This window comes from Lepidothrix coronata, unplaced genomic scaffold (assembly GCF_001604755.1).
Source record: "Lepidothrix coronata isolate B3197 unplaced genomic scaffold, Lepidothrix_coronata-1.0 Scaffold42, whole genome shotgun sequence".
NCBI lineage: Eukaryota > Metazoa > Chordata > Aves > Passeriformes > Pipridae > Lepidothrix > Lepidothrix coronata.
The window spans coordinates 2671066-2686501 of NW_016690222.1; the positions used below are offsets into that span (position 1 = coordinate 2671066).

At 36.5% G+C, this 15436-nt stretch overlaps 1 protein-coding gene across 3 annotated transcripts in view; it reads left to right on the forward strand.

Moving 5' to 3' along the window:
* PARK2 (parkin RBR E3 ubiquitin protein ligase) overlaps window positions 1-15436 on the forward strand; it is a 706473-nt gene that overhangs the window by 212562 nt on the left and 478475 nt on the right. For all 3 annotated transcript variants that reach the window (XM_017813699.1, XM_017813701.1, XM_017813700.1), the window contains exon 3: window positions 10805-11045. In XM_017813699.1, coding sequence (XP_017669188.1) covers window positions 10805-11045 — 241 coding nt within the window. The remainder of the gene's footprint in view (window positions 1-10804; window positions 11046-15436) is intronic.

Consider the following 15436-nt stretch of genomic DNA (forward strand, 5'->3'; position numbering starts at 1 on the left):
GACAGGTGACCCCAACTGACCACAGGTGTATTCCATAACATATGGCATCCTATGTATGTCAGTATGTAAACAAAGGGGAACCTGGCCAGGGCCTGCTGCTCAGGAACTGGCTGGGCTTTGATTGGTGGGTGGTGAGCAATTGTGTTGTGTATCACTTGATTTATTACTATTATTATTTTTTTCCCTTTCTTTTCTGTCTGATTAATCTGTCTTTATCTCAACCCACAAATTTTACTTTTTTTCCCAATTCTCTCCCTCATCCTGTTGAGGGGTGGAGGTGGGTGAGTGCAGGGAATTGAGCCAGTGACTGTGAGCTGTTTAGCTGCCTGCCAGGTTAAACCACAACATGAGTATTCTCCCTTTTAAAATAAGACATGATTGCATATGGGACAGAAAGGAAAGAATTGACAAACTAAGCCCACATATCCTGGGCATAGGGATTAACTTCTTATATGTTTTCTGATATGGCATAGATTCCCTATTAGAGATTGTGAAGAATCTATAAATTGTCTATTTTGTAACATACCTAACTATACCTCTGGCAAACTCCTCCGAGTCTCTTCTACCCTCAAGTAACATCCAGTTGGATATGTAGCCGTGCTGCACAATGTTGCACTGCATAGATTTTCCAGCATTATACTGCTGGCATATTTTGGTAGGCATATCCCAAAAATCAAATCTAAGACCATTTTCACCTGTCATAGAAACTGCTAGGTTAAAAGCAAGTCTTCAGATAAAATCAGGGGAAGCTCTGGAAAATACTTTATTTCTTGTCCATGTTTATACCAGTGAGTTAAGAATTTACCAAGTAAGCCCAGTATGATGCATAGCGTTTTATTTATGGCTGTTCTCAAAGCAACTGCTCAAACTGATATATAGATGCATGAAGTGGGAGAAGTCGAAGACCAAAATGCTCTTTGGTTGGGATGAATACCAGGTGCTGGCCATAAAGCATGAAAAAGACATCTGTGAATGACTAGTTGCAGTAATTGGAATAAATATTTATAACTATTAAACTTCTGATGCACTAGACAGTAAATTCATAGGAAAATTTCTACAGTGGAGTATTAACTATACATAGGAATTCTTCCAGAACTCTTTGGAGAAGGGAATTTCCCAAATTCCTTTCAGATACAATTTATGTCTCATTAATATCTTGACACTTACTAGGTGAGGTCACTCTTATATCTACTCACTAATGCTTAATTTGTGCGTTAAGTGCAGACAGAGAAGTGTGACCAGACTGGCAATGTCTACCTTGCTGAGAGAAATTCTTCTCAAAGAATTTAAAGCAAAGAGGAAATAAAAATTAAATCTTATGTTAATCAAAAAACATAAAGTCTTTAGGCCATGGTACATGCCAAAGACTGCAAACAGTGTTTATGAACAGAAAAATGTCTCACTTATGAGACCTTTTCTGAGGTTAATACCCTTCATCACCATTTAACTGAGACTAAAATGTGCCCAAATGTAACTCATTCAAGCGTTTTACAGAATACACTTGTTACTTGTGTGGCTTGGGAAGAGATTAGAGCAACAAAAAGTACAATCCATACCTGGTAAATAATAAGCTTTCTTTTTTTTATGTTTCCAGCTGGAGATAATGTGTTTAAAGAATATAAATCCTATCAGATAGTTCAGTGTGGAAAATAAATTAATAATGAGATGCACTCAACTGCATTTAGGGTGCAAACAAACATTCATGAGAACTTAACTGTATTAATTTTTAGTATAGCATTATAAGCTTTTCATTGTCTTGTTGCTTTCTATACAGGCATTATTATAAATGGTGTGTTTGTAGGTTGCTCTTCATGCACAATATATGAAATTACAAGCGGGAAAAAGTTCTTCATTTATCGAGGAGAAAAGTTTTATGTGAATTTAGTGTTCATTTGACTATTTCTCTTCCATTTTATATCAACATGATATGTTCTTAGTGTCACTGTGGATATACTTTGTAAATGTAGTATCAAAAATCTGGCTTTCTTCTGTGCCTTTTGCAGATTGTTATGCAGAGTTTTGAAGGGAATAAAAATAATTTAAGAAGGTATTTTAATGTTGTAAACTGTCTCATATGCTGCCACTAAAACATTTTTATTTCTTATTGGGGTTAATTTATCTTTCAGGAATTTGTTCTATAAGATCTACATTCAAGAATCTACATTCATATTAATGATGTCATGGTATTAGTAATGCCATTTAGAAATATATATATAGCATTGCTGAGGTCTTAGATTGTGTACAAAAAGTAATAACCCTGCAGAGTTCCTAACTGAGCATTATCTCTGCATTCCCTCCACTGAGCTAGAAATTAACATTACATTTTTGTGTCCTATAATGTGAAAAAGATGGAAATGAAGCGTAAAGTGATTTGTAAGTGAAGGAAGAGGGGGGATTCTGACTTAGTTTAAATTTAGTGGGAGAAATTTTAAATACTCTTGGTTGAATACATTTCCAGCAAATTATTAACTCATTAAGGGACTAGTCAGTTTGTAAGTTTTCTACTTCTCTTTAAAGAGTATCGTTCACAGCTGAACCTTTGTATTATATAACATTGTGTTTGACTGTACGCTGGTCAAGGCTTCCTGCTACATGGAGGGACCATTAGCTGGAGGAGCTGTAATAAATCCCACTGTATCTACTTATTTCCTCTTGTTCAACATCCGTTGTTCTCTTTGCTAAAACACAATAGAATCTTAATTTAAATGTGTATGGCTTAACTCCTTTTATATAGCATTACATAAAAAGGTACTTGATAGCAAGCATGTTCCACGTGGAAGTTCAAAGCAATAGTAAGATTTATGGTTTTAAGCAACTACCTTGGGAATTTTAGGATTATGTTTCCTTACAAAGTGCAAATGGATTTCTTCCTCTCTCCTGGCACTTACATGTGGGAAAGAGTCTCTAGAGATGTCTTCAGAAAGTTCAGTCTCACAGGAAGAGAAAATACATAGGAATATATACCAATATGACTGCTATACTTACTGTTTGCTGTAATCCTGAATTATCAATTGGCAAACACAATCAGGACTGTGACAACTTCACAGAACCTAAATGTTTCTCTAGGGAAGGTTACATAGAGTGGCCCTGATTTCTTACTCAGAAGCCTTTTCTGGATTCCTCTAAACTTCATTTGTTTATGTAACAATAATTGATAGAATCATAGAATACCAGATTAGAAGGAACCTCAAGGATCATCTGGTCCAATTGTTCTTGTCAAAAGCATGGTCTAGACAAGATAGGCCAGCACTATGTTCAGCTAAATCTAAAAAGTGTCCAACGTTGTGGAATCCACCACTACCCTGGGGAGATTATTCCAATGGCTGATTGTTCTCATTGTGAAAAATTTTCCTCTTGTGTTCTGATTGGAATCTCTCCAGGAATAACCTGTACTCATTATCCCTTGTCTTTTCCATGGGACTCCATGTGAAAAAGGACTCTAATAGTAGTCCTTAAAATGATACTAGGTTTTCGACTTAGAAAGCGATGAATCTTTTTCCATAGCACATTTTTTGTGCATATTTCCTTTTATTCCATTTCTTTGACACTGTGATTAGTTAAACTACCCTAAGAACTGAATAGGAAAAGATGATAAAAATTAAGGTACAACTATTCTGCTAAGTGAAGGATTTTCTGCCTTTTCATCACATTTAATTGAATGTGTGGTGCTTTCAATAATACCTCTATTTTTCCTTCTATTTCGAGGTGTTGCTTAGCACCCACGATATTCTGAATGCTAAAGAAGCAAAGTAATGTATAACTCTGAAAATGTTGAAAAGGTGAACTGAAGTCAAATGTATATGTATTCCACAGCATCATAAAATACGAAGTAGTTTCTGATTGCTGAAATTTACCTGCTATGTGGTCTATGTAATTTATGCCCAGTGGTGTACTGGCTTTTTTCCCTTGCCCCACAGGGAGCAGTATTTGGTTCACTGCCACTGAGCAGACAGAATTCACACAAATGGATGGTGATATCAGATCAAAGTGCTGATTTGCTTCATTATTTTAACAGTGCTTAATTTTCCCTTCAGATTTTCCCTTGTCATGACCTGCATAAGAGTCTCTGAGCCCGAAAGCTTATTAATTCTTCTTTCTGTATCAACTGGTTAAATAAAAGATGTTAGGTCTTCTTGCAAATCTTGCTTCCAATTTCTTAAATCCATGTAGCTCAACAAAATGGTATTGCTATATCTGTATTTTTTATTTTAGATAGTCTCTACTTTCAAGTACTTTAATATATCAGGTTTAACTTCCTATGTAGTAAAGTGTATTTTTCTGTTGTTGCTTTCTTCTTTTTGCTTTTTTGCATTCCCTGTGATAAGGGAAAGAAATAGTTTTGCTCTTCCAGTTGATTTCCTTTCTGTGTCTGCTGCTTTTGAGACTTGGACTCTGTCCTTGTGAGAGGGTTATAGCAATAGTACAGTAAGTCTTGGTGGGCTTTTTTTTCTCTCTTCTGGGAACTTGATGTGGTTATTTTTCTGTTTAGAAGGTCATCTTTAATGTCCCTCTACATTATCCATTAAAAAAAAAGATTTTTCCAATAAAATTGGTGTGTCATCAGTAGTTTTAAGGTGGTCCCATTGGTTTGAAGAGGTGTATTGTACTATGCATACTTTGGACAACAGTTTTATTATTTCAGTTATCCTGCAGATTAATGAGACGAAAATGTTCGCCCTATTTTCCTGTCTGATGCTGAAATGCATCACAGTTAAGAGAAAAACTAACCAGAAAGCCAACCTTTTGGTTCTTGTTGATCATTCCTAGAAGTTTAAAATATGTTTTCTTGAGCAGTGACCTTGTGTGACTCTCTTAAGGAGTGGTATCAGGCAGTCTATTATCTGCTTGATCTAAATAGGGAGCAATTAGGCAAACTGTTATCGTTTCCACAGTAGGCCCCAGAGATCTATGGGCAAAGATGTGGATCTCCAGATAATGTAAAAGTTGGAAGTTCAAACTGAATTGCTGGTAGTGGAGTGTGAAGAATTTCTTTTTGGGATTGTTATGCAATTTAAAAAATCCCAATAGCTAAAAACTCCCAAGTTAACTTGAAATTGTTAACTTAAAATGAAAATTTTTCAAATTTTTTCAAATTCCAAGACAAAACACCACGAGAAATTAGCTTTTTTATATTCATATTCAAAGCTTCAAATTCAAACTATTCTCTGCTCTAGTGCTTCTTTTATTAAAACATTTCAAAAGGTGTATTGCACTTCATAAAATATGACTTCTCTTATGGACTATATATTAATTAGATTGAGAACACTTCTTTCAGTATTGATAATACTATCAAAATATATTGTCAAGAAAATAATTAACAGAAATCTGTCAGAATCACAGAAACATAGAATAGTTTGGGTTGGAAGGGACAATAAAGATTATCTAGTTCCAACCCCATCACCATTGACAGGGATGTCACCCACTAGATTATGTGGCCCCACCCAGTCTGGCCTTAAGCACTTTCAAGGATGGAGCATCCACAGCTTCTCTGGGCAGCCTGTTCCAGTACCTCACCACCCTTTCAGTAAAGAATTGCTTCCCAACATCTAATCTAAACCTCTTCTCTTTTAAAGTGTTCCCCCTGGTCCTATCATTATCTGCCCATGTAAAGTCTCCCCCTTTTCTTTTTTTATAAGCCTCCTTTAAGTACTGAAAGGCTGCAGTGAGGTCTCCCAGAGCCCAACAAGAGATTTCAGAGTTACTGAAACACAATTGTCTTTTCCCTCTCCATAATTTAGTTCAGTCTCCCGAGTTGACCTTCTAGTTAGCCCACAGCTGTCAGCACCAAAGAATATTGTGTTACTCACTCAAGACGTGCTGACTCAGCCTTGTGAAATTCAATTTGGGAATTCAGAAAAAAAAAGAGAAAAAAAAGCAAAAGGCTTGAATGAAACAAGTTTTAATTTCTTCTGCTATGAATTCATTTTCCCAAGTTGGCCAAACGTCGTTGTCTCTAAAGAACCAGTCCTTAACACTGAGTTTCATTATTTCTGGATTGTCTCAGCTCCCTTTGCTCTAGCGAGGGAAATACTTCATAATCTACAGTATATACACTTGCAGTGTTCCCCTTTGGAATATGGATCACCGGCATTAATTTGGATCAACAGATAAGACAAGACAATATCTCTAGAATCTTTAGTAGTAGATATTCTCAACAGAATGTTTCCTGAGGCATAAAACAAATACATGAAGAAAATGAAAGTGACATTGACATAAACAATTGTATCTTACAATAGAAACCTGAGGCAAAACCTAAACATTTACAGAAATAGTTTGAATTCTACTTCAAAGAAAAAGCTGCAGACCTAGCCCATCTATTGTCTGTGAAATGTAGTCTGCTATAAAGTATTAATCACCCAAATTCTGGTCAATGCTAGATGATATTCCCATCCAGATCTCTCCGCAATTAAGATGTGATCACAACCCTTTTTTATTTTCTTCTTGTGCTGTTTTATCACTTTTCTCACTAAGGTTGGGAATTACTTTCCTCCTTTAAACACAAGCCAAATTCAATTCAAATGTAATGAGAAACAACATTACAAAATGGATGATTTGGATTTCCTTGTTTACTGTTGCTCAGTGACTTCCATATCAAATCTGCAAAGTGTTTAAATGAGGATGTTGTTTCTTTCTCCTACCCACTATCTTTGAAAAATTATCCTGAGATCTCCTAATTAAGCTTTCCCATGACTATTATCTACACTATCATCATCAGTACTGATGTTCAGTCTTTCAAAGTTTGTTTTTGTTTTTTTGATTAAGAGATGCAAGAAAGCTAAGACACGACAGGTTCTCCTGCCCTTTTAAAATGAAAAATTTTATCAAATGAAATCCAGAAATACGCTATTGCTATAGTCATATGGATATATAGATGCCCAAAGTGCATATTTTACATCTTTTTCTGAAGTATGTAGTTCTTGATATCGTCGTAGAGAGAGTAGTAGGTAAGATGGAGTTCTATTTTGTCATCCCTTCCTTTGTTTCTGAGCTAACCACATAACCCTCCAGCTTGCAAAAAAAGAACTGGAAAAGAATGTATACTTTTAAAAGACCAGTCAATTTTAACCAGGCATCTAAATGCGTACAGCAGTCAAGATCAAGCAGGAGTGGTTGAAAAAGGTTGTGGTGATGTGTGGGAATTTTGTTTTATTTAAGCAGCCGTAGCCATCCCTCTTATTCTCTCATGTGCACCATCTCCTCAGTGTAATTGTTGCACAGCATTACGATGTGAACTGAATCAGGAACTGATGCAAGCTTTAAAAAAAACTGAGAAGGATAGTAGATGATGGGAGAAAAATGAAAGGCAGGACAGGGTCTGCTTAAGCAAGCAAAACTGCCAGAAAAGATGCTCATTAAAACAGTGTGACTGATTGGCAGTTTATAAGGGGTTTAGGAAGGTGTGAGTTTTTACATATATACCTGTTTTTCTTTTTTAATTCTCACTGTAACTGAGCAAATCACTTTTGAGCTCCTCATTTGCCTAGATTACTAAATTCATTATTAATTTCTCCTAGGTTATTAAATTCCTTAATGTCATGCAGTATTCTTAGTTGGAGAAGTTTTAGAGTGACAGACATGTTTTGGATTTTTTATTAATGAATGAAATTATTAAACTATTTAAGGGATCTTGTTAAAATGCTGAGGGCAACAAGTTGTACAGAAAAAAGGAGACCTTTAATGTCAACATAATGTTTTAAAGTTGAAATCTAATAACTGCTTTGATTGAATATTAAGACTGCAGTGTCTTTGCTTGACAAATCTCTGCTAGCTGATTACTGCTTCACTAAGGAGAGAGTGTGTTATTAAAAATTCAATTAAAACAAAACAAAACAACAGATTTTTATCTTTTAGAAATGCCTTGCAAGGGTGGAGAGAGAAGTACTGAGAAATAATTAAAGAGAATGAAGGAAAACTACCAAACTGAGAGGAGACCAGAGTTGAAAAAGTGGTAGAAGAGAAAGTGGGTAATAACAAGGGTAGAAACAGCACTTAAATATCTATAAAGGAATCTTTTGCAATTAAAAGTGCATGCAATAATTGCATCTGTAATATAAACTACTACAGTCTAAACTAAAAAATCTAAATATTTTGTAGATACAGAGGCAAATGCTTTAGAATTCTCTTTCTGTTACTCCCAAATGTAGTCAGCAGTCTGTCTTGACATTTCATGGCAGAGATGGCCAACCTAATGATGCTGCAAAGAGTTGGAAAATTAATTTCCTGAGGGAAATTCAAACTACTTTCTGTGTAGATTGATGTTTGCGTATGGTTCATTCATGACACTAGACAAGGTGTGGGTCTCCAGAAGGTATCACGCAAAAAAGAACAAGGTTGCAAGGTGTGTTGTGGAGAGATCAATACAAGTCTTTCTTGAATGCCCTTCATTAATGATAGGTCTTCTAAATTCTCTGTGATTTCTAATTGTGATGTAATATTTTGCTTTTCTGTTCTGTATTAGGAAAATGCTGTACAAGATGTGAATTTTATCCTGATTTATCATGAATAGATGTTTCTTAAGATCTTTATTCATCCTACTTTTTTTCTAAAACAAAAGATCTGGAAAGACTAAGAATCACCTCTATTGAGGACTGAATAAGAGGAAGAGCTTATATATATGTGAGACAACAAAATGATATCATGAATTGGGCTAAAATTGATAGCAATCCTTTTGTTTTATCAGCAAAGACTATAGCAGTCATGAGATTTCCCACAGGCTTTCTCTAACTCTAAAGTCAACAGTTAAATGTCATTTCTTGAAACAAAGGGAAACTCATACTGAGTCTATATCTAAAACCAGATTTAGACTGAAAATTACATTAGGGAGAATCACAGAATCACACAGAATATGCCGAGTTGGAAGGGACCCACAAGGATCATCGAGTCCAACTCCTGCACAGGACCATCCCCAAGAGTCACACCATGCACCACAGAGTATCATTCAAACGCTTCTTGAACTCTGTCAGACTTGGTCCTGTGACCACTTCCCTGGGAAGCCTGTTCCAGTGCCCAACCACCCTCTGGGTTAAGAACTTTTTTCTAATATTCAACCTAAACCTCCCCTGGCACAACTTCAGGCCATTCCCTCGGGTTCTGTCACTGGTAACCACAGAAGTGCCTGTCCCTCCTTTTCCCCTCATGAGGAAGTTGTAGACTGTGATGAGGGCTCCCCTCAGTCTCCTCTTCTGCAGGATGAAGAGACCAAGTGACCTCAACCGCTCTTCACACGGCTTCCTCTCAAGGTCCTTCACCATCTTCATTGCCCTCCTTTGGATACTCTCTAATAGCTTGGTATCTTTGCTGTATTGTGGTGTCCCGAACTGCACACCATATTCAAGGTGAGGCCACACCAGTGCAGAGCAGAGCGGGACAATCGCCTCCCTCGGCTGGCTGGTGATTCTTTGCCTGATACCCCCCAGGACACAGTTGGCCCTCCTGGCTGCCAGGGCACTGCTGACTCTTATTCAGCTTGCTGTTGACCAGGACCCCCAGGTCCCTTTCCGTGGCACTGCTTTTCAGCATCTCATTCCCCAGTCTATACAAACATCCAGGGTTGCCCCATCTCTGATGCAGAATTGGGCACTTTCCCTTGTTGAACTTCATATTGTTGGTGATTGCCCCAGTCCTCTAATTTATCAAGGTCTGTCTGCAGGGTCTCCCTTCCTCTGAGGGAATAAACAGCTCCTCCTAGTTTTGCATCATCTGCAGACTTGCTTAGTATCCCTTCCAGTCCTGCATCCAAGTCATTTATGAAGATGTTGAAGAGCACTGTGCCCAAGATGCAGCCCTGTGGAACCCCACTACTGACAGGTCACCAGTCTGATGTTACCCCATTCACTGTTACCCTCTGTACTTCACCAGTGAGCCAACTGCTCCCTCACCACATGATGTGTTTATCCAGCTGTTTTGGACATTTTGTCCAGAAGGATATGGTGAAAGACAGTAAGGAAAGCTTTGCTGAAATCCAAAAAGATTACATCAGATGGCTTCCCTTGATCAACCAGGTGGATTACCTTATCATAGAAGGAAATCAGTTTAGATAAGCAGGGCTTTCCATACTGGCTGTGACCAATGACTGCTTTGTCTTTCAGGTGTTTTTCAATACCTCTCAGAATAATCTTCTCCATAACTTTACACAGCACTGTATTTAGACTGACAGGCCTGTAGTTTCCAGGGTCCTCCTTCTTGCCCTTGAAAACTGGGACAACATTTGCCAGCTTCCAATCAGCTGGGACGTCTCCATATTCCCAAGACTGCTCAAAAATCGAGAGAGATTTTGCAATGACATCAGCTATCTAAAGAAGCAATAAGTATCAGTCTCCATCAGTAGCATCATCTTCCCTGTTTCTGTTTATAAAAATACTTTGTCGTAGCTTGAGAGAGCTTCATGAACTCTCTGTGATAATCAAATTTGACGTTAAATTGCTACATGAAGAGTGTGTATCAGCATTATCTGTGCGAGTGCCTATTAAGACTTGAATATTATTAGTGCTTGATTTAGTAGTGCTACCTCTGGAGTTTTTCATTTGTGCCAATAAACCAGACTTATTTAGAGCTGTTGGCTCTGTCCACCATTTCTTTGTTAAATGTTTAAAACTTGTAAGTGTTGTGACCCTTTTGCCAATGCAAGTAATCCTGATTCCAGCAATTTACCCTTGTCGCTTTGCTTTAAACTCCATTACCATCCACTGAAATTCTCCACAAAGTGGCTTGGAGACAATTTAGCAATTAACACGTTGGAGATAGAGGAATTTTGTCCATTATGTCACTATTAATTACTTATTGGGATTTTTGTTTTGTGTTGCAGAAGTGTGACTTGGCCCAGCAGAGCATTGTTCATATTGTTCAGAGTCCACAGAAGAATGGTCAGAACAAGGAGGAGACAGAAAATAACTGTGTTGGAGGTATTCTAAAAGCCTTGGAAAGAGAACCTGAAAGCCTAACTCGCATAGATCTCAGTACCAGCATCCTTCCATCACTATCTGAAGGTTTGGCTGTTATTCTGGATCCTGGAAAAAGCAGTGTTTCTCTTCCCTCTGAAAAATTAGGTAATTCAGTGATTTAGTACATTTCAATTTACATATATAAATATTTGTCTACTTCTTTTTAAGGGTGAACAGTTCTAGTTCTACACCAAGGGAAAAAAAAACCACAATATGTGGTTTCTTTTAGTTATTAAACAAAAATACTACAATATTAAGAGGTGATAAGAATCCAATTTTGCTTTGTGTATAAAACGAGTGATTTCTTGTGTTGCTCCTGTCTCTAACTTGTATTATGTTAATATTTTTACAAATTATTATAAGCTGGCAAAAACCCCAGATGTCTATGAGTAGGTAAAAAGTAGTCTCTGTAAAATTTCTATTACAGAAATTTCCTTAACTAGAATGTTGGGCAGCTTATGTGTTGCAAATGTGTTTAATTCCCAAGCTGTTGTGATGTTTTCATAACCATACATTTTGTAAAAATATTTACAATAGATTTACTGTTTATTTAAAGATGGCTGGCACAACACATGATGATGAATCATATTATGGATTTTAGTACCTCTTCATCCAACAAATGATTGCTGAAAATATCTTTATCATGAAAAATAATCTGAGGCACAAGTTAAGTTATTGCAGAATGTGTTCATGAGAGAGAAGCTTAAGTCAGAAGCACATATAAGAATCCCTTAGCAATTACATGAATCTCCTCAGAGAAACCCCCTCCTCACCCAGTCTAGATAACCCTTACTGACAAAAGCGTTATCCCCAGTGAAGATACATCATTCTGTGCAATACCAGATTCTGTTGTGATTTATCATAATAGTCCATCAGAAATGTTGTTTTATGAAGAACAGTACAGAAATACCCTTTTTACACAGTAAAGAAGGTAATACTAAACATATAGGTTGATATTATAGAAGATGAGTTTTGATACAACCTCTTTATCTAACCAGGTATCTGAACTGACCACAGAAATCATTGTGCTTAACAAAAATGGCTACTAAAACTGTTAAAATAACTTCTAGAGAATTTATTAAGTAACTCATGCAGAAAATACACAATCCATGGGAGGGTCACAGAAGTATTCCACAACTGACTTGGTCAACCTCTCACTGCCAACTCATGATGAATGAGTGCAGTTTAGGAACAAATTAGTACCCAGCTTAATGATCCACATCTTCCAATCTGAATGAGTAATGAGATAAGAGGGGTGCATGCTCATTTAAATCCAGTAAACTAGGGACAGGGCTTCAGACTGGGCTTACTCTCAGAAGCAAGGCAAAAATGCAAGCTTTTAAATGTTACCACATATTTATTTTTTCGGCCCTCTACATGATATGTACAGGGCTTTAATAGCTGTGCTTGACTCTACAAAATAGTTTATACATGTGTATAGACTTTCAAAATTTTTCATGTGACGTTTGTCCACATACTACCTGTGAAGCCAGGTACAAACTGATTGGTGTCTTCTACTGATTGGTGTGTTGCAGCAAATATTTTCATGGCAGAATGAAAGCTGAGGAAAAAATATATTGATAATATAGGTGGACTAATTTTATCTGGGATTAGGTTATAAATTATTTTTATAGTAAGAAAAAGAAAAGAGCCACTCTACCAATAATTCTGTCTGGAAGGATGTTAATAATAAGTACTTTTTACAGGCCTATTATCTTCTTTCCTTGTTTATATTCTCACTGTGGAAACTTGTCCTTTTGTCTGTGCAGCTCTACTGCTTTTGTTCAATGTGGGGGACTTTAATGTCGGGGTTTTTTATTATGGGTTTGATGTGGGTTAATTTGTAGATATGTTGTCACTTAATTCCTTAAGTTAAGGAAAAGTCTGGGTTAAAAATCATCCAGCAAGAAAAAGAAAGAAAGAAAAGAGAGAAAGAAAGACAGAAAAGAGAGGAAGGAAGAAAGAAAGAGAGAAAGAAAGAAAGAAAGAGAGAAAGAAAGAAAGACAGAAAGGAAGGAAGGAAGGAAAGAAAGAAAGAAAATTATTCCAGAGATCATTTTTCCAATACACCTTACTATGTAGAGAGGATTTCCTTTGACACAGCTGAAATGGCTAATAGTAGTGGGAATGAGTGGCTGAAGAAGGCAAGTACCATCACTGATGGTTAAAATTATACTTATCAAGCTGTTGTCTTAGGAGGTGGATGGTTGTGGTGAACAGTCTACAGTAGCAAACTATACAGTTAACCAAGTATAATCTTTTTTCTTTTATGTGTGAGAAATAATACTTGATGAATAGTTAGCAAGTTTAAATGTACAATTTAAAGGCCAGGGATTTATTAATTATTAACTTATTATTGTTTAGTGTAACATGCTACACAGCTATTCTGTAATTGTAGCAGTAAACACTGAGACTTCATGTCTCCTGAAGCCTAAGTTATTTCTGCTTGTTACCACAAGATGCTGAGCCAATGTTTCTGCCCTGATTTTGTTTTATTTGCCCTCCTTTGAATTCTGTGGGAAAAGGTTTGTGGTAATTTTTGCATCAGAAAAGCTTCTCCCAGAAGCTTTTGCAGCATTTGGCAGCAAAAACAGTATTTTTGAAGTATTTACATGAATGCTTGGAGGTCAAAATGTAAAATTTTACTAGACATATCAGGAGAGAGGCAATTCTTGTTATGTTGTACTGCTCTTACAGAAGCAATATACTTAAGTATTATGAACTGCTGCACTTGATGAGACGAAAGCCCTTATAGCATGGCATCGTGTCTCCATGAATGGGTTTTATTTGCTCCTTGCAGAAGAGCATAACAGAGCATCCTCCTCTCAGTTCACCCGCACTCTAATGTGAGTAATGACATCAACTCTTGACTGGTCTGGAGAAGCATCTTTCTTGCTTTGTGTTTATGGAGTACACTGTCTGTTCCTCTATGAGAAATTCAGAAGTTTGAAAGTCATGAACATTTTTGAAAAAAATACAAAAATGGATCCAAATAATCTCTGCATCAAAGATTTCCACGTTTCCTCTTTCTTCAGAGTAAGGTAACAAAAATGCCTTTTTCTGATTTTTTTTTCCTCTTTTTTTCTGAAAACGTTACATGATTTCTAATGCACATGTGAAAAAAGCTCAGGTGACCTCCTCCTAGTTTATTTCTGTCCAATGTCTGGGACAAAGTGTTTTGATAAACAAGATGTTAGCAAATAAACTATGTTCCATAATGGTTGCATATCAGTAGATATGTATATAGGATGAAGAGATAATGATTGGACTCGATCTTAGAGGTATTTTCCAACCTTAACAATTCTTTGATTCTCTGATTTTTACCTGAGAAACACTGAATCTGAAATACATAAGGATTTGTATGGCTCATCAGCTGAATATGAGAATGCATCATGATGCCAGGTCCAAGAGAACTAATACGATTTTTGGAAGTACAAACAGAAAACAGTGGAGTGAAGAAAATGTTTTTTTCTCTGCTTTTGATACTTGCATAACGAAAACTAAAATAGCACACTGTTTTGATGTCAAAACTGCTAAAAGATTCACGAGAATAGTCGTGAGAATCCTACAAAGTGCAGGTCATGATTGGTTTATATGTGTTGGTATAATCTTGTGGCATTTACGGGAGTGGAAATTTGGTAACATGCGAGTCTTAGATCTTACCAGCTGTTTAAGGATTTAAACTTTCATTGTATAGAAGGTGCAAACCACCAAATATAAATACCACACATAGATTTTAACTTGCCAGGAAAATAACCACCAATGCAAGTTATCTTGGCTTATAAGAATTCAACCTATTTACTATCAAAAAGTAAATATAGAACATTTTTTCTGAAACACATGTCCAGCAACAAAGATTGGACTGCAACCTAGTATGGATGGTGCTAGGCAGGAGGTCAGACTGCAGAATCCCATTGCTTCCCTTTCTAAATATATTTATCAGCTACTGATGTCAGGCAAATTTGTAGTATCGAAAAAATTAAAATAGTTTGACAACATCTGTTTTCTGTAAGATGATATTCAGCTTCTTACTTATTTAATTTTTAATTTAATCCATTATCAGCTAGTTTATTATTTTGTCTGAACAGTTGGATGTGGTCATCATTACTTAGGTTTTTTCCTTTACAACTTTTAAATAAATGCTCGTCTCACCAGTTCCAAAGAAAATCCCAGTGTTCTTTAGCTAGCCCTTTACAAATGCTTGCATGCAAGGCACCTCTATTTCCTTATCTCTCCATGTTCCTCTTTTCACGTAAGAGTAAATAAAGTACTGGTATATACTGACTTAGGTGTGCCAAGATGTACACTCAAGAAAAAAGAGGGATTGATTGTTTTGCATCTAGTTAGGAAATGCTTTCTCAAAACTTAATATTTGTTCAAACTTCTTATCTTTACAAATAACACAAATATGAGATAGAGAAGGTGAAACTGTCATTGCCAAAGACAGTCTTGTCAGTGATGCATAAAGTGATGAACTTGTTCCCATTCTATGTAAG